General features: G+C 57.6%; 2 protein-coding genes across 4 annotated transcripts; one reads left to right on the top strand and one right to left on the bottom strand.

Annotated features, from left to right (window-relative positions):
- Positions 1–1,260: 1,260 nt before the first annotated feature.
- On the top strand, positions 1,261–4,860 carry ARSA (arylsulfatase A). Of its 3 annotated transcripts, none has more exons than XM_031030249.2 (9): positions 1,261–1,390; positions 2,098–2,350; positions 2,544–2,784; positions 2,902–3,120; positions 3,195–3,364; positions 3,657–3,781; positions 3,874–4,001; positions 4,214–4,316; positions 4,417–4,860. In XM_031030249.2, the coding sequence occupies exons 2-9, from the start codon at positions 2,133–2,135 to the stop codon at positions 4,734–4,736; spliced, it is 1,524 nt and encodes a 507-aa protein (XP_030886109.2). In that variant the 5' UTR covers positions 1,261–1,390; positions 2,098–2,132; the 3' UTR covers positions 4,737–4,860. The 3 variants fall into 3 exon arrangements, with proteins under 3 accessions (XP_030886109.2, XP_006735432.2, XP_030886108.2); XM_006735369.3 differs by having other exon boundaries at positions 1,263–1,444; XM_031030248.2 differs by having other exon boundaries at positions 1,263–1,472.
- An 8,773-nt stretch (positions 4,861–13,633) lies between these two features.
- On the bottom strand, positions 13,634–24,239 carry MAPK8IP2 (mitogen-activated protein kinase 8 interacting protein 2). The gene is made up of 12 exons (XM_006735370.3): positions 23,957–24,239; positions 22,861–22,966; positions 21,071–21,364; positions 20,828–20,921; positions 19,498–20,727; positions 19,081–19,156; positions 18,776–18,948; positions 18,573–18,682; positions 17,732–17,836; positions 17,518–17,588; positions 14,734–14,832; positions 13,634–14,376 (listed from the first exon to the last, which is right to left on the bottom strand). The coding sequence occupies exons 1-12, from the start codon at positions 24,019–24,021 to the stop codon at positions 14,304–14,306; spliced, it is 2,496 nt and encodes an 831-aa protein (XP_006735433.1). The 5' UTR covers positions 24,022–24,239; the 3' UTR covers positions 13,634–14,303.
- Positions 24,240–25,235: the final 996 nt, after the last annotated feature.

Genomic DNA, 25,235 nt, shown 5'->3' with positions numbered 1-25,235 from the left:
ACACATACACACCACACACGCACACTGACACACATACACACAATACACATCACACACGCACACTGACACATACACACACAATACACACCACACACGCACACTGACACACACACACACTGACACACATACACACAATACACACCACACACGCACACTGACGCACTCGCACACACAATACACACCACACACGCACACTGACACACACGCACACACAATACACATCACACACGCACAGACACACACACGCACACACAATACACACCACACGCACACTGACACACATACACACAATACACATCACACACGCACACTGACACATACACACACACAATACATATCACACACGCACACTGACACATACACACCACACACGCACACTGACACACACAGACACACATACACACCACACACGCACACTGACAACATACACACCACACGCACACTGACACACACACACACTGACACACCGCACACGCACACACAATACACACCACACGCACACTGACACATACACACACACACTACACATCACACACGCACACTGACACACATACACACCACACACACACATACACACCACACACACACATACACACCACACACGCACACTGACACACATACACACAATACACATCACACACGCACACTGACACACACACCACACGCACAATACACACCACACACGCACACTGACACACATACACACACAATACACATCACACACGCACACTGACATACACACACAATACACACCACACACGCACACTGACACACACACACACACATTGACACACAGACACGTGCACGGAGGGGAAAGGGTTTGAAAGAATTTACTATCTCGTGTTTGAGAAAAGCGCCGGAAGTAACGTTGGGGGAAAAGCCAGCAGTCAGTGGGTTCCAAGGCCTTCGTTCCGCGTGGCTCACCCAGCGATGATGCCCACAACACCCCCTTGCGCTCAGGGCCTTTCCAAAAGGACCCGAGTCTCCCAGCTTGAGGTTTGGGGGCCCCGCCCGACTCCGCGCGCCGGCCCAGCCCGGCCCGCGCCAGCCCCTCCAACGGCCTCGGGATGCGAAGCGGGACCGAGCGCGCGCCCCCCCACCCCCGCACCCCCGGACTCCCGGGCCCCCGGACCCCGACCCCAAGCCCAACCCCAACCCATTCCGCGCCCGAGCAGGCCCCGCCCCCGCGAGGCCCCACCCCCTCGAGCCCCGCCCCGGGCTGCCGCGCGCGGAGGGTCACGGGACCGCGGGGCGGGGACGGGGGCGGGGCGGAGCAGAGGCGGAAGCGCCCGCGGAGGGCACCGCGACGCGCTGTCCCGACCCGCCCCTCCTCGGCCCGGTACTGCCCTCGGCCCGGTACTGCCCTCGTCCAGCCGCGCCGGACCCGGGGGTCAGTGTCATGTGACTTCTGTCCCTGGCTACGAGCCTGAGCTCCAACCTCTAGGTGAAGAGGGTCAGATCGCCCAAATCAGGTGTCCTGGTCCCCGACGGTCTCCAGGGAGTTATATCCCAGGCTACGGTCTCCTGGGTTCTGTTGGGGTCAGGGGTCTCCGGAAGTCCCCTGAAGTCCACTGGGACTTCAGGAAGGGGTTGTCTGGGTCGGGGAGTGTTGGGGTCTGGGGTCTCAAGAAGGGGGTAGTGCCTGGGTCTGGTGTCTCAGGGGAGAGGTAGAGACTGGATTTGGGGTCTCAGAGGAGGGTAGTGTCTGGATCTGGGGTCTCGGGAGGATAGTGCCTGGATTTGGGGTCTCAGGGGAGGGTAGTGCCTGGATTTGGGGTCTCAGGGGAGAGGTAGAGACTGGATTTGGGGTCTTAGAGGAGGGTAGTGTCTGGATCTGGGGTCTCGGGAGGATAGTGCCTGGATTTGGGGTCTCGGGGGAGGGTAGTACCTGGATTTGGGGTCTCGGGAGGATGGTGCCTGGATTTGGGGTCTCGGGGGAGGGTAGTACCTGGATTTGGGGTCTCGGGAGGATGGTGCCTGGATTTGGGGTCTCAGGGGAGGATAGTACCTGGATCTGTGGTCTCAGCAGAAGATAGTGCTTGGATCTGGAGCCCCTGAGGTAGACCTTGTTGGAGCCAGTTTGCTTTCCCTCCCAAGGGTCTCTTGTGCCAGCCCCATCTGTGCTGTGTGCCATGGTGGCACTGTGGGCCCTCGCTCTGGCCTTGGCCATAGGCCTGGCCACTGCTGGCCCACCTAACATCGTGCTGATCTTTGCTGATGACCTGGGCTATGGGGACCTGGGCTCCTATGGGCACCCCAGCTCCACCACCCCTAACCTGGACCAGCTGGCTGCAGGGGGGCTGCGCTTCACCGACTTCTATGTGCCCATGTCTCTGTGCACACCCTCCCGGTAAGTGAGGAGGCAGGGGAGCCCAAACAGCGTCTCCCAGATTCACTCTGGGCTCCAATGGGGGAGGCAAATGCTCTGTCACTTTGGAGAAGGTCATGTTTCTCTGTCTTCCTCCCCTCTCTTCCCTTCTCCATGTGTCCACTTCAGCCTTAGTTTCTCTCTGTCTCACGGACTCTTGTGACTTGTCCTATAGGGCTGCGCTCCTGACCGGCCGACTGCCAGTTCGGATGGGCCTATACCCTGGAGTTCTGGAGCCCAGCTCCCGAGGGGGCCTGCCCCTGGAGGAGGTGACCCTGGCTGAGGTCCTGGCTGCCCGAGGCTACCTAACAGGGATAGCTGGCAAGTGGCACCTTGGGGTGGGGCCTGAGGGGGCCTTTCTGCCCCCCCACCAGGGCTTCCATCGATTCCTGGGCATCCCATACTCCCATGACCAGGTAGGAACCTCCAGGGCCCTCAGCCACCCTCCTCCTCACCTCCCACCAGTCCCCTTCCCCTTGACCCCTTGAGCCCCACCCCACAGCCCAGACTCCTGAATGGAACTGCTCCACCAGGGCCCTTGCCAGAACCTGACCTGCTTTCCGCCGTCCACCCCCTGTGATGGCAGCTGTGACCAGGGCCTGGTCCCTATCCCACTGTTGGCCAACCTGTCCGTGGAGGCACAGCCCCCCTGGCTGCCAGGACTTGAGGCCCGCTATGTGGCTTTCGCCCGTGACCTCATGGCTGATGCCCAGCGCCAGGGCCGGCCATTTTTCCTGTACTACGCCTCTCACGTGAGTGCCCTTGGCCCTGTCCCCTAAGCTGCCCTTGACTCCTACCCAGCGCTAACCCCTGTCTCTGCCCACAGCACACCCACTACCCCCAGTTCAGTGGGCAGAGCTTCTCTGGGCGCTCAGGCCGAGGGCCATTTGGGGACTCCCTGATGGAGCTGGATGCAGCTGTGGGAGCCCTGATGACAGCTGTGGGGGACCTGGGGCTGCTTGGAGAGACGCTGGTCATCTTCACTGCAGACAACGGGTTTGCTGTGGCAGGGGGCGGGGAAATGCTGGTTGATGCCTCACCAGCGGGTCACTGGGATCTTCCCATCCTGACTACTGGCCGAGGACATATGGGCTAAGGGTATCTGAAGAGATGCTGGCTATGTTCTGGTGACCCGTAGGGCATGAGGGAGGCTGGGGGTCACAAGGACATGGAGGGACCCAGAGGGGACAGGCATGTGCTGGCCGTTTTTGTGTGCAGCATGTAACTCTGGGGCGGGGTCACCGGAGTTCACCCTGAGCCTCACTGACGACTTCCTTGTATGTCCCAGGCCTGAGACCATGAGGATGTCCCATGGCGGCTGCTCTGGCCTTCTTCGTTGTGGAAAGGGAACCACCTTTGAGGGAGGTGTCCGAGAGCCTGCCTTGGCCTTCTGGCCAGGCCACATCGCTCCTGGTCAGTCTTCAGGCCCTCCGCTCATGAACCCCTGGCCCCACCTCCCCAGCCCTGATGGCCAATGGAGTGATCACACAGCCTTCTGCCTCCAGGGGTGACCCATGAGCTGGCCAGCTCCCTAGACCTGCTGCCCACCCTGGCAGCCCTGACAGGGGCTCCGCTGCCCAACGTCACGTTGGATGGTGTTGACCTCAGCCCCCTGCTGCTGGGCACAGGCAAGGTAGGGTTCACAACCCTGAGACCCTGGCTCTCCTGCTCCAGCCCACAGAGCCTCTGTGGAGTGGCATCCAAATGGTGTTGCCAGTGGGGCTCCTGGGTGGGCAAGGAGCAGCTCCATATCCAGGGCCTGACACAAGGCCGATGGCTCCGGGTACATGCAGATAAGTGCTGGGGGACCCCCGCCCACCCTGTGATCCCTGACTTTGCCCCCAGAGCCCCCGGCAGTCTCTCTTCTTCTATTCGGCCTACCCAGACGAGGTCCATGGGGTCTTTGCTGTGCGGAGGGGAAAGTACAAAGCTCACTTCTTCACCCAGGGTAACTTCCTCACCCCGGCCCTGCCGACCTTCTTGTAGCCCCAGCGCCCGGGCCCTCCTCCTCTTCTTGCCCTTTGCACAGACGTGCCCCCCCCCTCCAGGCTCTGTCCACAGCGATACCACGCCAGACCCTGCCTGCCACGCCTCCAGCCCTCTGACTGCCCATGAGCCCCCGCTGCTCTTTGACCTGTCTGAGGACCCTGGTGAGAACTACAACCTTCTGGGAGGCTTGGCTGAGGTCGCCCCAGAGGCAGTGCAGGCGCTGAAGCAACTTCAGCTCCTCAAGGCCCAGTTTGATGCTTCCGTGACCTTCAGCCCCAGCCAGATGGCCCGGGGTGAGGACCCTGCCCTGCAGATCTGCTGTCAGCCTGGCTGCACCCCCCGGCCGTCCTGCTGCCACTGCCCAGAGCCCCAGGCCTGAGAGCACAGGTGCAGGCCAGCCCGGGGCGCCTCGCCCGACCCAAGCATGGCATGGTTCACTGCTGTGTGCGGGCGTGCGGAGGTGCTTTGTACCTGATGACGCTAATAACACCAGCTGGTACTCATAGGTGTGATAATTCATCTAATCCTTGTGATAACCCCGAGGTAGGTGCTGTTCTACCTGTGTTACAAATGAGGAAACTGAGGCATGGAGCGATCCAGCGATTTGTCTGAGGTCACCCAGCTGTAAGAGGTTGGGCAGGGATCTGAACCCAGGCATCCTGGCTTCGGGAGCTGCCCCACCACCGCTGTGATTGTGTGTTAGTGCAAGCTTGGTTCCTGAGTGTGAGCGTGTCCCTTCACGGAAGCCATAGTAAGTGCTTTTGTGTGCCAGGAACAGGGTGGGGTGGGTGTGAGGGCATGGTGGACAGAAGACCCTGAAGTTGCAGAGCACCCAGGAGCACCTCCCTGGAAGACGCATTCCTGGAGGCACTAGAACTAGGGCACCGGGGCTCTTAGCAGAAACCTGTCTGAAAGCAGGTGATGATCAGCACATTCCAGGTGGGAGCAAGGGGAGATAAGCTCCTGAGATAGCTCCCCAAGCTCTGCCTCTGCCCCTTCCAAAGCTCCGCATTTTCCGCCTCCCCACACATTTCCTGGCCTCTCCACCCAGCAGACAAAGGCATACCTCAGGGTTGGTTCCATCCCTGCTCAAAACTCTGCAGGCTGCCCATGGTGCTCAGAATTAAGTTCAAACTCCTTAGAGGCCCTGTACCCTCTGAGACCTGCCCTCCTTGCCACCCAGCAGCCCTCAGCCCTCAGCCCTGGCGTGCTGGCCTGGCTGTCCTCTGTGGGGCCAGCGTGCTCTGTCAGTGGCTCTGCAGAGAGGACTCCTGACTGCCCATCTGTACCCACAGCAGCAGTGTGTAGGCCTTGTAGTCAGTCACCTTGTGTGTGTGCTAATGGCAGGTCCACACAGGCCCCATGTGGTCCCTCAGGCTTGCCTCGGGTGCTCGAGGGCAGCATCCACTTCCCTACTAATAGACCCCCGCTTTTCCAGTGTTGGGCAGAGGCCCATTGACTAGCAGGTACAGCCTCTCCCTGACCCAGTCTGAGCCAGTCACAAGCCAATCCAATGATTGGTCCAGGAATGGCACGTGACTAAGAGTCCTGGTCAGTGAAAGGTCAGTGGCAGTCCACCAGGACGCTTGGGTCCCCCTGCAGCATTCTTCCTCGGTGGGCAGTGAGGCTGGTGCTCTTGCTGCCCCTGACCAGACATCCTGCAGCTGCTAAACCAGTGTCTCCAGTCACCTACCTCCAGAGCTCACAGTATAATAAACCCTACCTGTTTAAGTCACGGCCAGTGGGTTACCTGTTACTTTCAGCCCAGAGAAGTCTTGCTGGAATGGGACATGTGAATGGGATGTACGGCAACCATATGTGCGAATGCCGGCGAGAGCCTGGGCTGTCAGACGCGGTGTCCTGAGGCCCTCACTGGATCCTCCATGTGGCTCTTCCGTCACTTCCGGGCTGGCTCAGGGGCTCCACTGACCATGCCCCAGATCCTGCTGTGCCTTGGGGCTGCCCCCATAGGGCAGTGGTTTCCTTGGGGACCCTTGCAGCCACTGACGCTGGCATAAGGAGGCCCCAGATGAGCTGTGCCCTCCCCCTGTAGGCTGCAGCTTCTCTCTTCCAGTGGGGTACACAGTCACCTCAAGGTGCCCTGGTTCCAGAGTGAGGACTGAGGAGCGGGAGCGGGCACACCGTCTGTGCATGACCTCCAAAGACCAAACACTCAGCAAGAACCACACCAGTGCTGACACCCATGCGTAGCACCAGGCACGGGCTGCTCCAGGCCCCCTCGGGCCAAGTTTGCTCGGCACCAAGTGCCGTGCATGGTGCTGGGGCCCAGATCATCGGGGGGGACCCATCCCTGTTCCCGTGCACTTCTTGTCTAGCAAAGGGTATGGGCGTCAACCCTGAGATCGCAGACAGGTGGAACCTCGGCATGTTAGGGGCCCCTTGCTCCTGGGTGGGGGTGCGGAGGCATGTGGCTGTTGCCTGAGAAGGGACAATGGGGGCTCCAAATGTTCTCTAACTTGATGGGAGGGTGGAAGCATGGTCCGTACATGGGTATAAAGCTGCACACTTAGGTTGTCACGTGTGTGTTATATCCTTCAAGAGAAAGGAGAATTTCGCTGACAAATACCACAAAGGAAGAGTGCAGGTCCTCCAAAAGCATGATCTTTGGGGGAGAGGCGGTGCAGAAATCATTGAATACATCAGGGATGCTTCGCCGTTGGCTGAGATCTGAGGAGGGGTGTTGAAACCCACCCTCTGCCTCCAAGGCTTGCGAGAGGAGCAGACTCTCTCACCCTCTCAACCCACTTTTGGTTTTGCTGTGAGGGCTTTTGGAAGCAGAAATACTTGTCTCTCATCATTTCAGCTGCTCCTCATCCAGTCACTTGTGTGCACACGCACTTGCAAACATGCATGCATACATGCTGAGAGACGTGCACACAGCACACACACACACACTTGTCGTGGCCCCAGATGCTGTCTGCAATGTCCCTGCACTTCCCTTTCTTCTCTGCTGCTGTCTATTTAAAAAACAGCCCCTTTTCCTGTGAGTTAAGATTCATCCATTCACCAGACTGGTGGCTTTCCATTCCCACAGAGCGACTTCCTCCGGCAGCCCAGTCTCCTCTGGGAGGAGCTCTGTGGGTTTGGAATGGACAGAACACGCACACTGGCGCTGCTGCTTCCCTTCAGGTGCATTAGGAAGGAAGAGTGGCAGGCAGAGGGGCCGCACCTGCAGAGAGACCACCCCTCCCCCTCCAGCACCCCCCCGCCTTGCTCACGGGCTCGTCTGTCCCCCAAGTGACCAGAAGGGGGAGCAAAGGGGATGTTTCCATGGAATAATGCTTATCTGCCTCTTCCCTGAACCGTGTACTTGTTAGAGCAGCCCAGGCGATGCCTGCACTCCCAGGCTGAGTTCTCTGTGCTCGTGCAAATCACGTTTCAATCATGGCTTTACCTTGTTGCACCCTGACCCTGCCTTTCAGGGTCTGATGTGTCCTGTCACCTCCTCGACCTCAGGCCTGGTGCAGGGCTCGCAGTAACAGAGGGAGGTCTGCCTTTACTTATGCCTCGCCCTCAGCCTCCTCGGCTTGTGTGTGCAGGTCCCCCCTCTGAGTGGTCACAGCCACAGGGGCAAGGTGTGACGTCCCCCCCAGCACAAACTGCATTTTCCTGGCAGCCCCACACCCCCCACAGCAAGGAGGGAGAGCTGAGTCTCTCTCTTCAAGTGGTCTCAGAAGAAAGGGACCCAAGGGAGAAAGAGGGGTCTGAGGTGCCATTTGAGCCGACAGGAAAGTCGGGCCCTGGAGAGAGCAGTTGGGGGGGTGGCCTGGCCCAAGACTCCACAACAAGAGCAGAAACCTCTCCACATCACTTTGCAAATACTGTAACAACGTGGTGCCCAGAGCCTGCCCTCCCCAGGGAACACCCAATGCCCGGTGGAAACTGCAGCGCTCCTCCGACCTGGAGGGATAGAACCCGCATCGGCTCCCTGCTCCACGGGGAGCCTGCTTCCCCCTCTCCCACTCCCCCTGCTTGTGCTCTCTCGCTCTCTCTGTCAAATAAATAAATAAAATATTTTTTTTAAAGTTATACCAATTATATTTGGTTTCCTATATATACACCAACCTAAAATTAAAAAAAAAAAAGAAAAGTTATCCAGAGTCAGTTTTTATAGTTTGGTTGTGACCACAAAATGCTAACTGATGCAGAAGGAAATTAAGTACTAACCCCCACCCTCCTAATCCCAGCAAATGAGGGCTGTCGGGGAGAGGAATGGTCCCTGCCATCCAGGTTCAGTGGGTCCCTGCCAGAGGGTTCAGTGTAATGTGCTGTGTTTGGGGTAGACATGAGGCACAGCCCTGAGGGTCCACTTGTGCCCATCCTGCCACCCTTGGTGGGGAGGGGATGTGCATGCCTGGGGAGGAGCCGTGTCTGAACAGCATGACCTCCTCCTCCTCCTTTGCTACCCCGATTGGACAAGTCACCTACCTTGGGATACCTCCCCATGTGAGCTGCACAGTCCAGTCCCTACGTGGAGTCCCTGAGGAAGGACAGGGCAGGGTCCTGGTGGCTGGTTGTGCTGAGCCTGCTCATTCTGCTCCCCTTCCCAGGAGCTTCCTCCATGCCCCTCTGCTGACCACAAGTGCATGTCAACCTAATGCAGGATGCCCCAAAAAGAGTGCAGGCAGGTCATGCACTCCAGGGTTAGCATGTTCTGTGTAGATGAAGGCCAAGGAGTGATGGGCCCACTGGGCATGAGTGGGGTTCTGTGGAGGTGGGGCTTTGCACAGGGCAGGCACCAGACCCCTATGTGCCAGGGGCCAACTGCTCCAAATCTGCACAAAGGAAATAAAAAATAAAATCCAGGTTTCCCCTTTTTGCCATCAACTCAAATGATGGCTGAGACAGCTTTTAGGGTAAATTGTTTAATCCTCTTCTCTGCCAAGTTCTGTGTATAAAAGGACTTCATTCACAGGTATGAGGGAGCAGTACTCAGTGCAGCTGACTTTGGATTCAGTGGGTGCTACCTCAGGACAGGAACCTGGATGTGAGACAGGACCTGTCTGCTGGGTTGTATGCCAATTCCACAGAACATGACCCAGGCAGTGGAGGTGGGGCACACGCAGGGAGAGCTTCCGTGCTATATATCAACTCCTGTCCCACACGCACCTGGACAGGTCCCACCACACCTGTGTCCACACCTGAAAACCAGGTGAGGCCCGCTCACGGCGGTGGTTTCAGGGGTGAGGAGCCCGGTACCCCTGCTCTGTTCAGCACCAAGACAGTGTTCCTTAATATCCCCTCTTCAGAGGGGGTGCCACTTACTTCCTCATCCTAGGGGGGTGGCCTTGGATCCCTGCTTGGGGGGTGGAGGAGGGTCTTCCCACATGCTCCCTGGTCATGGGTTTTGCTCTCTGTGCCTCTTTTGAGGAGGTCAGAAACACTGCTCAGCTTTAAAGAATCCAAAGTTGGAGGCAGAACTTCTGACCTCTGCTGTGGCTGGCTGGGCGATCCTAAGAGGACTTGCTCCTTCACTCTGCTCTCAGCCTGCCTATGAGCGGCTCTGAAGGGCAGAAGGTGCACACTCCTGGGGCAGCCCTCCACCTATGGGGGCCAGGAGCCAGCAGGTAAATGTTCCTGTTACTCATCCTCCGGTAATGGTTCAGGGAGGCCTTGAGTTTGGACTTCACACTGGCTTTTCCTCCCCCACTGCCTCTCTCCTACCCACTCCTCACTACAGCATTCTGTGGGGCTTTTGCAAGACCAGCTGCCTGCCCCTTTGCCCTTGCTCTTCCTCCTGCCCGAAATTGAGCACAATGCTGGAAGATACAGCAGCCCTCAGGCAGTCATGAGGACAAAGGCCAAGCACCCAGGTCACAGGACCAAGGGAAGGAGCCTGTTGTCCTCCAAGTAGCCTTGTAGCAGCCAAGCCAGGCTTGACTCCCCCTATCCTGATTGATCAGACCCACCTCCCTGGGGTTTTCTCTTAGAGCTGGATGCTTTGAGTCACACCTACTACACGATCTATTGTTGAAATATTTTCATTGACATCCAAAAAGAGTGGTGTTCTCTATACGTAGAATATAGAATCCCGTGTTTGTTGTACCTTATTGTTTATTTTCAGATCTATGTTTTCCTCCTTTTTCTTGCTGCTCAAACATTTCTGAGTCATGTATTTGTTGGTCTGTTTCATAACTAGAGACTCATGTGCGAAGACCATCTTCCATTGCACACAGCTCATTTCACAGTGACGTGGGCTACTTTGCTTTGATTAAAGGGGCCTTAAATTGCCTTAAATTCCTCATTGGGTCCCCCGATCTCTCTCTGGTCACAAACAAAATAAAATAAAAACCCATATAGAGAAAGACTGGGAAAAAAAATACACCAAAATATCAGCAAGAGTTGTCTTTGAATTGATATAAGAACTTTTTTTTTTCCTTCCTTCTATTTTCTGCAGCTTCCACAATTTCCATAATGACCATGGGCTCTTTATAATGGAAAAGTAATACTTTAAAAAGAAAAATTCTATTTTGTATAGTGTTTATAAAAATGGTAATGAGTACTGACTTGCCAGAGCACTGTTCTCAGCCTGTCTGGAGGGCAAGTTTGTGGACGCCTCATCAGAGTCCTAAGATGGGTTCTTCTATTGTGGTCAAATACCCTTTTTTGCTTGCATTTAAGTAATGTCTTTGTTTTTTTATTTTTAGTTTTTCTGTGGATGCTTCTATTTGCATTTGGGGGTCTCTAATAAGCACCTATAATACCTGAAACAATGAAGACATGTTTGTGCAGGAAAACAGGAAGAGAAACAGAGACTGTTAGCCTTCTTCAAGTTCACTCTTTTTCAACACCTAGTTTCTCGCATAGGTTCTGCATATTTGTTTTCCCATAATAGCACAACTATTTTCCATATTACTTTTTTTCATATCTGCCCACTATTTCAATTAACTAAATATACCTTTAGTTGGTCAAAATTTAGATTATTTATATGCTTTCAATGTTTTAAACAAGAATGTGTACAGAGGTTTTAATTTAGGGTGCTATCCTTAGCCAGGTTCCCAGAGGTCAGAGTCCTGATATTAGAGGCTTGCTCACTCCCACAGGGAGGGTCAGGGCTTCAGCATGCGCACCAAGCACTGCACCAGGCTCCAGGAGGAGAGGGGGCATCCGCCGCGCCCCTGGTCTCTTGGACTCATCTTCCACAGACTCTGCCAGAGGGTTAGGCAGGGGAGACACCACCCAACTCCAAGGCTCCGGCCCCCCCAGCACCCAGGAGGAGGACAGATCACCCAGCAACATACAGAGGACAGCGGATGCCCACAGGAAGCTCAGAGGTTCTAGGGGCAGAAATGGGATGGAGGGAGGGGGTGCTTGAGAGGGGGAAGGACAGGGCAGTTGTTTCTATAGGGAGCCACTGCAGAGTTTAAGAGGGAGAGTGCCTGCTTGGGTTTCTGTTTAAAAGCTCATTTGGTTGCAGGGGCAGATGGGTTCACAGATGCAGGTTGAGGCAGGGAGCCTGGAGGAGGCTTTTGATGCACAAAGACATAGGAGGAAATTCAAGGTGGTTTGATCCAGGGAGAAGTGGGGGGGGGGGTGTGAAGGGGCAGACTTAGCAGTGACCGGGTTGGGGCGAAGGTGGCAGCAATGGGGGTCTAGGGCAACTCAGGTTCAGGCGCCAGAGAAAAAAACATAAAACCCAGAACACAGCTGAACAGGAGCAGGTAGGGAAATGCTCATGTGAGTTTGAAGTGTCCGTGGCCCCTGCTGATGTGTTCAGGCCCTCTGCACCTCAGTGCCCTCATTAAGGTCATTACATTTTCGGCACTTTGCAAAGCACCAGTCCACTGACTGGTTAAAGGAGTGGTCAGCTGGGGTTGGTGAGTGAATGCACACGCACACAGCTGAGCCAAGTGGTCTGGCTCAGGGAAGGCGTTGAGTCTGAGGGAAGAAGCCAGGGAGGAGAACCCAGGATGGAGCCAGGGATGGGGTCTGCAAGACAGCTAAGCTAGAGAAAACCCTGAGATCGAAGGAGCAGCGGGAAAGGGGATGAGAGGGAGGTGCAGGAAAGGTCAAAGAGGTAGAAGGAAGGTGTGCTGTCTGAGAAGGGTCCTACTGAGACGGAAAAGGTACTCAAGCATATCCAACAGCTGTCCTAAAGGACGAGCTGGGGGGAAAGGTTAACGATTCAGAAAAATGGGGAGAGGTGGAGGAGCTGAGGTAGACGTGTAGGCAGGCATGCCGTGCTTTCCTGGGATGGATGAGGGCAGTGAGAGGGCATGGAGAATTCCCACCTGACCCAGTGAAGGAAGAGCAGAGGGAGCAGGTGGGTGGGCGGTGGGTCCCCACGGTGATGCAGCCAGAAGGGTCTGAGGGGCATGCTCCCTGCCCAGGTGCAGAGGGGTGCAAGTCTCAAACAGACACATCAAGGGCTCTCTGCCTCTTTACAGCTTTAATCAGTAGGAAAGTCTTCTCATAGACGTTCGACTTTGTCTTCTTGACGGTGGAGTTGGAATGTTCCGGTGTGCTGGTTTACGAGCTACGCATCTGCTGAGACTGGTCTGGGTCCTCGTTCAGTTGGTGGGGTGTCCACATGCCAAAGGTCTGGGCCATTTATTGACTCTTAATTTGAGTAGAGGCATGTGATTTTTATAGATAGTAGTTTTAAATTCATATGTAGTGAATGTGTCCTTCCCTTTGCTCACATTTCATAACCTTTACTTGTGGTCTTCCCTGGGCTGCAGTGGTCCCGGGCTCTGCCGGGAGGGCCCAGACCCACCCTCAGAAAGGCCCTGCCTACCATGCTGACCTCAGCACCCGAGAGCTGGGGCTCACCTGGGGCCCCGGGGCCAGGAAAGCCCTTTCCCTGGAAGATAGCATCTACAACCACCTAAAGGCATAGTGAAAAATAGCCGCCTCCTCTCTTCTGGCTTTTTGTGGAGAATTTTTTAAATGCCAATTTTAAGATCTGAGCAGACTGACCCCTGCATTCTCACACACACACTCACAAGCGTGCATACACACCCATGAGCGCCCACACACGCTGATCTGAGCCCTACTGGCCCCCCAGCCGGGAGCTCTGGTGCAAGTGGAAGGAACACACTTAAGGTGACCACTGCCCTTTCTCTCTGGCCTCAGTTCCCTGCCAATCAAGTGCATCTGGGGAGAATCCCCAGGGCGCCCGTGGCATGATTTCAGAGAGCACTGAAGGGGTGAATCTTCTCACGGTTCCATCACCCTGGAGTCGTGGTCCCCACTGCCATGGGCAGCTCCTGGACCCCCAACCCCCTACTTGGGCCCCCCCAGAAACAGCCAGTGTCACACCAAGCAGAGAGTTTATTGAGGTGCTAGACTGCGGGGAGTGTTTGCAGCGGCAAAGCGGACGCTGGTGTGGCCAGGGCCAGGGTAGGCACCCTCCTCCTAGCATCTGGGGGCTCGGGGTAAGCATCAAGAGCTACTCCTAATCTCCCCCAGGACCCTTCTGGGGAACCCCTCCCTGCTTCCCCCTGAGCTCCATGTGGGGCAGTATGGGGAGGTCCCTCTCTTTGTCCCTGTGGTCAGGATGGGATAATCCCTTGAGATTCACTATAAAAATTAAAATTCCTTTATAAATCACAGGGGAGGGGCAGGAGGGGATCGCCTGGGAGCCTGGTGCCACCAGTCACCTAGAGACTCGCCTTCCTCTACAACCCTCCCGGTTCTGACCCCAAGTAAAGAGCAGAGGGCGAGAGTTTGCAGGCACAGAGAGGGGCAGAGACAGAAACAAGGAGATAGGATGAGGTCAAGGGGCGGAAGAGGGTGACAGAAAGAACGGATCGGAGGGAAAGTGGAGAGGACCCCTCTCTCCTGCGGCCCCTGGGGAGCAAGGAGGAAACTCCCTGGATATCAGTTCCCACGTGCCCCCCAATCCAGTTCTTGCCAAAGCCACGGCGGCTTCTGGAGACACGCCCAGCCCCAGCTGCCCCCGCAGCCGGGGAGCGGCGAGCAGCTACTCCAGGTAGATGTCCTCTGTGGGGCAGGCATACTCCAGGTGCTCCTGGTAGTACTCCAGGAAGGCGCGGCTGGGGGAAAGGGAGTAATCTACCAGCCGCTCCGGGCCGCCCGCGGTTCTCCCTCCTCACCCACCTGGGCCTGCCCGTCATCCCCAGACCCCATTCCTCAGCTCTCTGGCTCGGTGATCACAAGCACAGGGAAGATCACAAGCACAGGGAACCGTGTCACTTCCATCCCAAATACCCTCCCCCCGGGCTCCTGTCCCGTCTTCAAATTTGCTTTCCACCCACTTCCGACTCTCCACCTGTTGTTTCTCATCTGACCTCCCCCCTCACTGCTGCCCAAACTCTCCACCCCCAGACCTCACCTCCCTGCCCGTCTTCCGAGCCCTGCTCTCCCACCTGGGCACTCCCCACCCCACTTACCCCACACTCTGGGCCACGGGCCTCATGGACTCCTGGGAGACAAAGACGTGGCAGGCAAAGCGGCTCAGCAGAGGGTGTTTGGTGATGAAGCCAAAATAGCTGCAGGGGGGTTGATGTGGAGGGGTATCAGAGCACAGACCCACACCTTAGCCCCTCCCTCCCCAGGGATCCGGAGACAAGAGTCAGAAACAGAGGGCTCGGGAAGAGAGTACGGGATGAGAAAAACGTGTGGGTCACACGAATTCAAGATTTGAAGGTGCCTTTTTGGGTTCTAGTCCAAGCACAGTGCGAGGTACCTACGAGGAATGAGCGACCTGTGTGAATTTCTCCAGGACAGGGGTGGGCCCCCCACCCAGAGCTTGCCCCTAGGCCATAGTGCAGGGCCTCCTTCCTGCCTTCTAGATGTGAGTCACCCGAGCCTGCCCAGCCCCACCTCTGGTCCTGCAAACTTTACAGCTATTATCTGAGCTCTGAGTTGGGGCTTGGCATCGGCCCCCAATCTGTGAAACCCTCTTCATGGAGAGAAACCTCCCACCCTGGCTCTGTCATGAATTTTTAGTCACTGCCCCAACTCTGTCTCATTCAGACCTTTCCTGAATCTGCCCTGTTCGGTTCCTCTAAGACATGAAAACTTTGTCCAGAGGGAGGGCCTGTCAGAGCCCTGCAGCCTGAGGCTCGAGACTCACAGCGGCTAATCCAATCCACATCAGACTGGATTGGGGTTTTGTGGTTCCACCAGATGGGAATCCACACGGCAGTGTCATTGCCAAGACAATGTGCTCATGTTGTCCATGAACAAACTTGTCTCAAACACCGTGGTCAAAGAATCACTTTATAGTCACCAACACTTGGAGGTCGCTTACCGAGACCCAAGCACAACAGCACCTTCTACTATTAAACCCACATACCCCTCACAACAGCCCTGGGAGGTAGGTGCCCTGATCTATTGTCTCTAGAGGATGGAGACAAGGCCCAGAGGTGGTCAGAAGCTTGCCCAAGGACACACAGCTAGTCTGTAGCAGTCTGTGATCTTATAGGCCACACACGCCAACCTCATCCAGGTACAGCATGTCCAGCACATTCCTTGTCTCCTGCCTCCTTCTCAAGGAAATGAGGACACGAGTTAAGGGTTCACCTAACACTAATTCATTGGTGCCTCCTTACCGGGACAGACGGGGTTGAGTTCTGAAGTAACAAGTACTAGGAAGGTCTGGGCCAGGACAGTAGCCCCTTGGTACCCGCCCCACCCCCCCCGACCGCCTCCCCTCCACCCTGATCCACTGGTCTGACCATCTTTCTCTCATGGGCTTGCACTTGGGTCCATGCTCAGGTGTCTAGGCCTGAGTTTGGGCGGTCTCCTTGTGTTGAGAAATCAAGCTTGTTTTCCCCCTTGGCAGCGCAATTCTGAGCCCACCATCCCTCCAGGTGCAGGCCTCCGTGCAGACCAGTCCTCGCGGTGCCAGCGCTGCCTGCTATTTGGTCTGCAGCCTGCAAAGCAGTATCTCCCTCCTCAGACTGGGCTCTGAGCCGCTGAGGGTTGACACCATCCCCCAGACAGCGGAAAGAGCCCTTCTTATCATCCTCTTTACCACAAAAGTGTCCAAATGACTTATATGCTGGACTCAAGATCTATCACAAGCCTCAGCCCCAGTTCCACTGTGTTCTTCCTACCCTCACCTGCCCTTGAGGACCTGCTTCCTCCAACACCCCATCAAGTCTTTTCGAGTCTCTGGTTGGCCCTGTCTTTTTGGTTACATCCTGTTTCCTTCATCAAGGACACCGGGACCATCAAGGACACCGGGCAGGAGTCTGGCTGGGCAGGAAGCCTGTGGCTCCCCCCAGCTGGTTACAACACTGGCTGTCTCACTCCCTTCCCTCCTGTCCTTTCTCGCTCTGCCTGCCTATCTCGTTCACCTTGGCCACCGTGACCCACCTGCTCCCAAATGATTCTCTCCTTCCACGTCTCCCTCCCACACTCCAGACCCATGTCACAAATAACCAATCTGATCTCAGTGCATCTGCGATTGAATGCCACGTCTCCAGCATGTCAGGCCCACTCACTCCACGCTCCTTCTCTCAGTGTGGGGGTCACTCTATGTCCATCACCCAGGAGGCACATCACCTTTGATCCTCCCTCTAGGCCAGCCTCTATAACCACTCAGTCCAGGCCCTGCCTGTCCCACCTCCTAAATGCCTCCAGGACACTGCACCTGCATTACCTCAGCAGCACCTGGCCTCCTGCACGACATCTGGGTCCGTCCATCTGGACAGCAGCCAGAGCCAGCTTGCCAAACTGAGACACACCATGACACCACTGCAAATGGGATTAGGTACAAGCTCTCTGACAGAGTCCCAGGTACTCCTAGTGTCCCTCCAGCCTCATCCTAGCTGCTCCCCAAGACACCTAGTGCCCCTCACCCACAGCCTTAGCTCAACTGGCTCCCTGCCAAGACCCACCCCATTACTTACTTGTCTTCCAAGGCTTACAGAGTGGTCTTCAGTCCCTTCCTGAGTCCCAGGAGAACTCACCCACCTCTCTACAGGTCTGCTCACTGGAGCCCCATACAGATATCCAGCAGACCGATAGATGCTTCTAGCACTCACTTGTCTATGTCTGTTTCCTCACCCAGACCAGATGAGAGCTTGTTTGATCCAAGGCTCCCGAGCCCAGTGCAGAGTGGGTGCTATGTGGGTGCAGGTGGGGCAGTCAGCGTGGTGGGGGATGGGGATTGTATCTAGGCAACCCTCCGGGTTTGTGGGGACTCAGGAGGGTAAGGCTCTCACCAGCTGTTGCGGGGATGGCAGCCACAGAAGGAGATGTTCTTCATCTGGAAGAAGTGACTGCAATGCTGGAACTGGAGCAGAGGTGGCCGAGCATGCTGAGTTAGATGCAGGTCGGGGGCCGCTTCTGCCACCCCGGCCAGACATCCCTCCAGCAGACCCTCCTGCCTTAACCCAGCCCTAGCCGCCCCTGTGCCTCAGGCCCCTGCACTCCCACCTCAGGTCCTCCGCTTAGACTCAGCTTGACCCCCCGAAGGGAAATCTCAAGGTCACAGGAGGCAGGAGGACGCAGGTGGACGGTCAGCTTCCGGGCAGTAGCAATCTGGGGAAGAAGTTGGGGGAGAGACGATCTCAAGGGCCTAGAAGGGTGTCTTTCTCTCCCCTTGGTGCAACATTTTACATTATGGATGAAGACTCTTGGCACTGACTCTAGAAGATGAGAGCTGGTGGTCTTAGCCATTCCTCAGGCTCAGGACCAGCTGGTCACCTCTCTGCCCTAAGCCTGCCACTTCCTTCTGTTCCTCCAGATAGGACCAAGGCCCCCCCACCCCCACCCCAGCCTCCTCACTGCCCATCCCTGTGGGCTGGATGGGAGTTCTCAGCCACAGGCTGTCCTGTTTCTCTGCTGCTTTCCCACTCAACCACAGGACCAGTAGATGGGCAGGCTCACTAAATGTCTACCAAGTGAATGAAAGAGAAAATGACTCCCAGGAAAGGATCTGTGAAAATTGGTCTTGATTTACAGACAAAAAGAGGACGGAATGAAGGAAAGGAGGGGCCGGCGGGAAGGTGGAGGCCCCACTATATCCAATAAACCTGCAAGGCTGGAACTAGGGCAGAGAGGGCAGAGCAGGCCGAGTCAGACTGAGGGTTAGATGGAGGGACAGACCTGCCAAGCTCTGCCCTAGGCTGGTCTGCCCAGGCCTCTGAATCAGAGCTGGGATCCCTGCCCCCTGAGGCTCCCAAGGCACCGTCTGAACCCTCTGTGGCCAGAGGCCTGGGGCCTCCAGAGGCTGGGCCAGCCTATGGGGGAGGTGGACCACTGACTCCAGACTGACCTTCTGCATGGCTGCACACAGGATGCCATTGCCCTGGTGACAGGGTACCTCTACAGAGCCCAGGAACTGCACGTCGAAGCGCTCCACCCAGCAGGGACTCCGCTTGCTCCCTGGGGGGAGGGGGGTGTCATAAGGGGCCTAGAGCAGGCGGAGGGGGTGGCGCAGGCTGGGTGACAAGCTACCGCTTGGGGATGGGACCTCACCCAGCAGGTCCTTGGCGGGGCCGGGCACCGCATGGGCGTAGAAGGCGGGGAAGACCCCACGCTCCCCTGTGCGCATGTTGAAGCCACGGAACCAGAAATCATCCTCCTCAGCCTCCACCAACACCGGGTCATCCACATCCAGCTCCAGCTCATCCGGATGGCGAGGGATGAACCTGTGAGCAGGTCAGAGGTGGGAGATCACTGGGGGGCGGGGCAGGACCCAGTGGGTGGTGTCCACCCAGGTCCCATAGTGTCTGTAGACCGAGGTTGGGGGTCACTGACAGCAAGCAGGAGAAAGGCTGTACCTGAAGACAGCCCGATGGGTTTGCTCTTTCTCCTCCCCATTGACCAAGCAGGAAAAAAGACCAAAGGACTCCGTGCCTGAGACACAGAGACAGGGAAAGACAGAGACTCAGAGGCAGGAGAAGGAAAGTACTTGAAGGCCTGGCCAAGTTCCTCCCCCCTGCCCCCCCAGCAGTCTGGTGTAGGTTGTCCTGAGCCTGGGGGCAGGGAGAACCAGCCCATCAGGGGCTGGAGGCAGAGCAGCCCTACCCATTCCACTCCCCACCCTGTTGGGGACCTGGGGAAAGCTCCAGGCACATGTCCTGGGTAAGAGGGCAGTGCCTAGCCCTGACCACCCTGAGACCCTCAGGCTGCCCTAGGGGCTCTAGGGAACTGCCTGTTCCCCAGGGACCTTCCCCCTTTCCCCACTTCCCACTCACTGGAAGAACGAGATGTGCTGTTGACAAAGACATTGAGGAACTTCTTAGAGAAGGTGAGGTCAGGGCTGTCTGGGGAGGCATCCTCCGGGCCCTGACCACCACCCAGAAGTGTGGCCGCCGTCTCTTCCTCGCTGGCCTCGCCACCGCTGTCCTCCGAGCTGTCCTCGCCCAGGCCAGCGCAGCGCCGCAGGCTTACCAGCTCCAACTGCGTGTGCTCGTCCACCACCAGCGTGTACTTGACCGCGTCATACACCAGCGAGGCGTCCAGCGGTGCAGCGGGGCCCACGCCCCTGCCGCCAGGGGGCCCCACCTTGTCATCAGCATCCTCCTCCTCCTCTTCATCCTCATCGTCCTCCTCTGAGCAGGCGGCGGAACAGGCGCGGGCCGGACGGGCGCTGCGGCCTGGAGCGGCCCACAGCGGCGTGATGGTGTCGCGCGTGGGGTTGCTGAGGAAGAGGCAGGGCCCGGGCTGGGCGGGGCCAGGCCGAGGTGCAGAGGGCGCGGGGGGCGGTGGCCCGCACAGCGTCTCCATGTCCACCAGCTCCACGCCGCCTGGCCCTGCAGCCGCCTCAGGGGCCTCCGTGGTCCCACCCGCGGGCGACGAGGGCTCCCCGGAAGGACGCGACGCGGGAGACAGGCACTGGCCGGGGCAGCGGATGGGTGAGGAGCCCTCGGAGATCATGCGGCTCACGAGGTTGCTGAGCAGCCAGGGCGAGTCGGCGTCCTCGCTGAGGTCTGGCTCAGACTCGGACCCTGACTCGTACTCGCTGTTGGTGTCGTCGGGGCCCACGGGCAGGAAGGCGGGGCGACGCGGGGGCTCACATGGGGCCTCAGGCTCGGGCTCCGGCTCGGAGGTAGGCGATGAGGCCTCCTCGATGGAGTTGGTGAGGTGCGAGGAGCGGCCACTGCTGCTGCTGCTGCCGCCGTCGCTGCTCAGCTCCAGCTCGGTCTCTGAGATGGACGAAATCATGCGCCCCAGGCGCGCGCCCCCTGCGTCCTCCGAGTCGGAGCCTGGCGAGGACAGCTCCTGGCTGCTGCGCCGGCCCCCTCGGCCCCCGCTGGAGCGGCTTCCCAGGTCAGCCTCGATGCCAGGATCTGAGGAGGGCGAGGCTCCACAGGGCGCAGGGGGGCCCGCGGCCGGTGGGTTCCCTTCACAATCGCAACCCGGGAGCACAGGCGACTGTGCCCCGCACGGGCTCGCGTCTGTGGGCTGGAGGGAGGCGGGTGACTCTGCAGAGCAGGGGTATGTGTCAGCAAGCCCACTTGGCTCCCTTCCTCTTCTCTCCCTTGCCTCCTGTGACCCCACCACCAGCACCACCACCCTGCTCACCTCTGAGGGGCTCCTGCGGAGGAGAGCACAGCACTGTCTCCTGCCAGGAAGCTGGAGGCGCTGGGGCAAAGCCTCCATTGTTGTTCAGGGAGTCCTGGGGGTGGGTGGGGGAGCAGTAAGAAAGTAACGCTGATGGGGGTCTCCAGGTTTCAGTGGTAGGACAGGCTGCCATGGGGAGCAGAGTCCCAGATGCTAAAAACCCAGGTTAACTCCAGGATGTTGTGGGTGGGTCTGGATGCTCACCTGGGCTCCCAGCGTAGTCAGGTGGAGAGTGGTGGGCCGGTTCTTGTGGGGTTCCTCCAGGGAGGGGGAAGGGATCAGGGCCTCTGGGGCAGGGGCCTCTGAACCAGGGCCTCCTCCCTCCTTGCCCTCCCCTTCTCCTTCCTCCTCTTCCTCCTCCTCCTCTTCCTCCTCCTCCTCCTCTTCCTCCTCCTCCTCCTCCTCTTCATTGTCATCGATCATCTCAAACTCCTGGAAATCATCCTGGAAGGAGCAGATCGGGTGTGGCTGCTCCGAACGTCCCAGGGAGAGACTGTCCTGCAAGAAGGAGGGACAGGCAGAGCTGGGCCAGAGCTCAACAGTGACTTGGGATTCCAGGTGCCAGGAAAGGGGAAAGCAGAAAGCTATAAGTTAAGGGAGAGAAGACTCGTTCACTCTGCTCCCCATCAACTGAGCAATTTTTTTAAAAATCTGCTTAAGGGGCGTCTGGGTGGTTCAGTCAGTTAAGCGTCTCCTTCAGCTAGGGTCATGATCCCAGGGTCCCAGGCTCTCAGCTCAGCGGGGAGTCTGCTTCTCCCGTTCCCTCTGCCCATCCCCCCTGCTCATGTTCTCATTCGCTCTGTCTCTCTCAAGCGAATAAATAAAAAATCTTCTTTAAAAATCTGCTTAAGATACAAAAGGATCACTCCAGTTCTTGGTAAGAGCCCAAACTCCTAAGCTTAAGTGAATTCTCAGAGTGGCCCCAATCCACCTGCCACCTTCATGTTATCTCCAAACCCCATCACATTTGACACCAGCACTCCTTCCTTCATGGCATTTTAACCCAATTCACAATTGCTGTGCCCACCAAGCTGCAAGCCCCACCAGGGCAGGGCCATGTCCTATTGTGTACTGATAGATCCTACCCTAAGAACAGGACTTAGCCTATAGATGCTAATTGGAATGCATGAAGACAACCCAGGATTAACCAAGCTTGCACCAACCTCAGGGTCTTTGACACACTTAATCACTTTGCCAGCAACCCCTCTCCTCCATTCCCTACCTCCTGTATCTGCCCAGCTCCATCCAGTCTTCCCTAAGGGCAAGGTTGTGTGCCATTTCCCCTGGAAAGACTTCCTGAAGACCTCAGTCTCTACTGGGTTCCCTCCCCTCTCATTGCACCTAGTGTCCTCCCATTGGGACCGAGTCTTTGATATTCAGGCAGCCAGCCATGGCCTCTGACATGTCTTTCTCCCCTACTGAGTTATAAGCTCCCAAGGGCAAGGGCCACTCTTGTCCTGTTCTCCTTCCACACACCTGGAAGCCCCCAGCACTTGCCACATGGCAGTTCCTCAGAAATGTTCTTGAATGAATGAAAACAGAAACATGGAGAGACAGGGAGGGGGTGGAGAAGAAGCAGGAGATGGGGGAAGAAAAGATATCAGGGGTGGAGACATAAGGCAGAGGAAGCTTGAGAGGTGGGGACAGGGCTGGGAAGGAGACAGCTGAGATGGCAGCAGGAAGGGGCAGGGTCTTCCTAAAAAGTGGTCTGAGGACAGAAGGCATGCCTCTCCTCCCCCACGTTAGCCCAGTGACAGGAGCCAGGCGAGGAATGCTGGGGACAGCCCTGTGTGGAGGGCATACGGTCTGAGAAAAAGAGAGGTTTGATATCAAGGAAGACCCTGGGCCAGGAGGCCCAAAGGGAGGGGGCAATCAGAGGATTTCTTCATTCAAGGCTGAGCTCAGACCCACCCTAAAACTCCAAGTGAACATTAAGCAGAGCCAAAGTGAGGTTCTCCCTTGAAAGGGTTCCATTCCCCCAGCCCCTTCCCCACCTTCTCGCAGTGGTCCGAGTCATAGCTGAGGCCCAGGCCACAGTCATCGGTGATCTCAGACAGGTCCTCATCATCAAATTCTTCCAGGCTTATGTCCTGGGGAGGCCTGGGAGAGGGGACCAGGGTCAGAGAGCAAGGACAGGGCTCCCTAGAGAGCCACCAACCCTGGATTCCCTCCCTGCCTAGATGCTGGCCCTAAGGAGGGACCCCCAGCTGCTAGGCCCCATGGTCTCCCAGAAAACCCAACTCCCAGAACCACATCCTGCCATCACCTTGAACCCCAAGCTCTGCTCTTCAACGGATTCCCCCCACAATCTGAGCTGTGACCAGCCCAGAGGAGCCACTTGGCCCTTCGATCCTCCGCCCGCTCCTCCTCTCTGAGAGCCAGCAGCCTCTCCTCCCTGCTCCAGGGCCCTCTGGGTCACAGCTTCAGCCCCAGGGGAGTCAGGCTGAGCAGAGTGGGGGAGGGGGAGCTGAAGCTGCAGCAGCGGTGGGGGGGGGGGGCAGGTAGGCCTGCTCTGGGAGCAGAGTCTACTAGCCACTTTGTCTCCCCCCTCCTGCCCAAGGCAGGTCTACACCCAGATATCCAACCCTCCCCATCTCAGGCCCTTCCCCCAAGGGCTCCAGGCTTGATTTCAACTCTCTCCCTCCCTGAGCCCTACAGGCCAAGCCAGGCCTTTACCGAAGACAGGCCCAACAAGGCCAAAAGGGCACTGCCAAGCACAGAAGGTGGCTCAGGGTCCTGCCCAGACAGGCTGCCCCTCAGAGGCTCAGCCCGGGTCCTCCACCCTTGAAGGGTCAGCTGCCCCGGCTGGGTGCGGCACTAGATCCCAGCGGGATATGGGGCGGAGGGGGGGCGGTCATTAGGGCTGGAGAAGGGGGATGAGGGTAGGACAAAAATAGAGGCCCTGAAGGGAAGGAGGATGGGCAGCAGAAGTCAGAGGCCTTAGGAACAGAGAGGGGACTGGGGCTTGGGTCCCCAAAGGCGATGGGGGTGGGGTGGCAGGGCCGGGTCGGAGGAGGCTGGGGACTGGGTCGCGGCGGGGGCTGCGAGGAGATAAGGGCCTGCCAAGGCCCGGGGCGCCAGAGTGCGTACCTGCAGCCTGGCGGCGAAAGCGAGTGAAAGGTGGAAAGAGAAAACATCTCCGCCCGATCCGCCATCTTCTCCCGGGAAAGGCCTGCCGACTGCGGCGGGGGGAGGGGTGCGCGGAGCGACGGCCCCGCACGCCCTTCGTCGCTCCCTCCCTCGGTCCTCAGCCCTCCCCGAGTCACCTCGTGACACGCCCTGCGACACCCCGCCCGCCGACACACCTCGACACCCTGCCAGGACACCGCGGCAGGCGAGCGGCAGCGCCGCAGGGGGAGGGGAGAGGAGAGGGAGGATCCGGGAGAGGAGGGAGGGGACAGGGGAGGGAGGGAGGGGGCCGGCGGGGAAGCTGGTTGGAGGAGAGAAGATGGTTTGACTGAGAGGCTCTGGTTCGGGAACGATCGGCTTTGGTCTTTTCGGGGGGTGGGGGAGGTGAGAAGCGGATTGGCGACGGATTGGGGGGGATCAGGTTCGTGTACAGGAGGGTCTGCGGGTGCGGGGGACAGAGAGAGAGAGCCTTCAGTGAGAAAGCTGCGGTGGGCCGTCGGAGGAGCGCAGGGGTCCGGGTCCACAGACCCCTGGTTAACTGGGAGGGGGAGGGGCTCTTGGAGGGGCGGGCACGGCCCCGCAGCTGCGCTGGCGTCCCGAAGAATCTGAAGAGTTGGGGTCCCAAGCCTGGGCCTGAGGGAATCCAGACCGAGGCTGGGCTGGCTGCGCGTTCCAAGGGGCTGCAGGAGCTGTCCGCCTCTGGGTGCTGATTGGGCCGACGGAGACTTCTCCCTAAAACGTGCAGATCAGAGCTGAAGGAGCTGTTCTCCCAAAGGGTGCTGATCGGTGCTGGACAGAGATAACTGACCAAGGGATGCTGATCCGGCTGGATTCCAAGTTGATCATACAGAGGATGCTGACTGGGGCTAAAACTGAACTTTCAGTACACAGTACAGACTACGCAGGCTGGACAGAGGTACTGATGGGCATTGGGTGATAACCCTGAGGCTGTGTTCATTCAATTGGAAAAACTGTTTCTTGGGCACCAACTATGTGATTGGCATTGTTCAGGATATTGACGTGTTCTGACTTTCTGACTTGATATGGAGCTGTGTGGGGAGAGCGATGGTTGAAATCAAACTGGAGGAGTTAGATTAGGTCAGGGTCAGCAGGCATTGGGGTGGGGGGGCAGATCAGTGTTGTAAGTACAGTTGATAAAGACGGGTTGGAGGGGCAGGTTAGGGAAACTTTGTGGAGAAGATTTGGTTAAAGAAGGTGGCTGGATTTTCAACAAGAGTGC

The sequence above is a fragment of the Leptonychotes weddellii genome, chromosome 5 (assembly GCF_054177405.1).
Source record: "Leptonychotes weddellii isolate Sample4059 chromosome 5, ASM5417740v2, whole genome shotgun sequence".
Classification (NCBI taxonomy): Eukaryota; Metazoa; Chordata; class Mammalia; order Carnivora; family Phocidae; genus Leptonychotes; species Leptonychotes weddellii.
This window is presented reverse-complemented; position numbering and strand designations above follow the sequence as displayed.

What these genes read in the sequence shown, in the direction of transcription:
- ARSA (XM_031030249.2), top strand. Translation starts at nt 2,133, where the DNA reads ATGGTGGCACTGTGGGCCCTCGCTCTGGCCTTGGCCATAGGCCTGGCC. An exon ending in TCCCATACTCCCATGACCAG is followed by an intron (nt 2,785 to 2,901) that starts GTAGGAACCTCC and finishes CTGCTCCACCAG; the next exon opens with GGCCCTTGCCAGAACCTGAC. An exon ending in TCCTGTACTACGCCTCTCAC is followed by an intron (nt 3,121 to 3,194) that starts GTGAGTGCCCTT and finishes CTCTGCCCACAG; the next exon opens with CACACCCACTACCCCCAGTT.
- MAPK8IP2 (XM_006735370.3), bottom strand. Translation starts at nt 24,021, where the DNA reads ATGGCGGATCGGGCGGAGATGTTTTCTCTTTCCACCTTTCACTCGCTT. An exon ending in CTTTCGCCGCCAGGCTGCAG is followed by an intron (nt 22,967 to 23,956) that starts GTACGCACTCTG and finishes CCCCTCTCCCAG; the next exon opens with GCCTCCCCAGGACATAAGCC. An exon ending in CCCCGCCAAGGACCTGCTGG is followed by an intron (nt 18,683 to 18,775) that starts GTGAGGTCCCAT and finishes CCCTCCCCCCAG; the next exon opens with GGAGCAAGCGGAGTCCCTGC.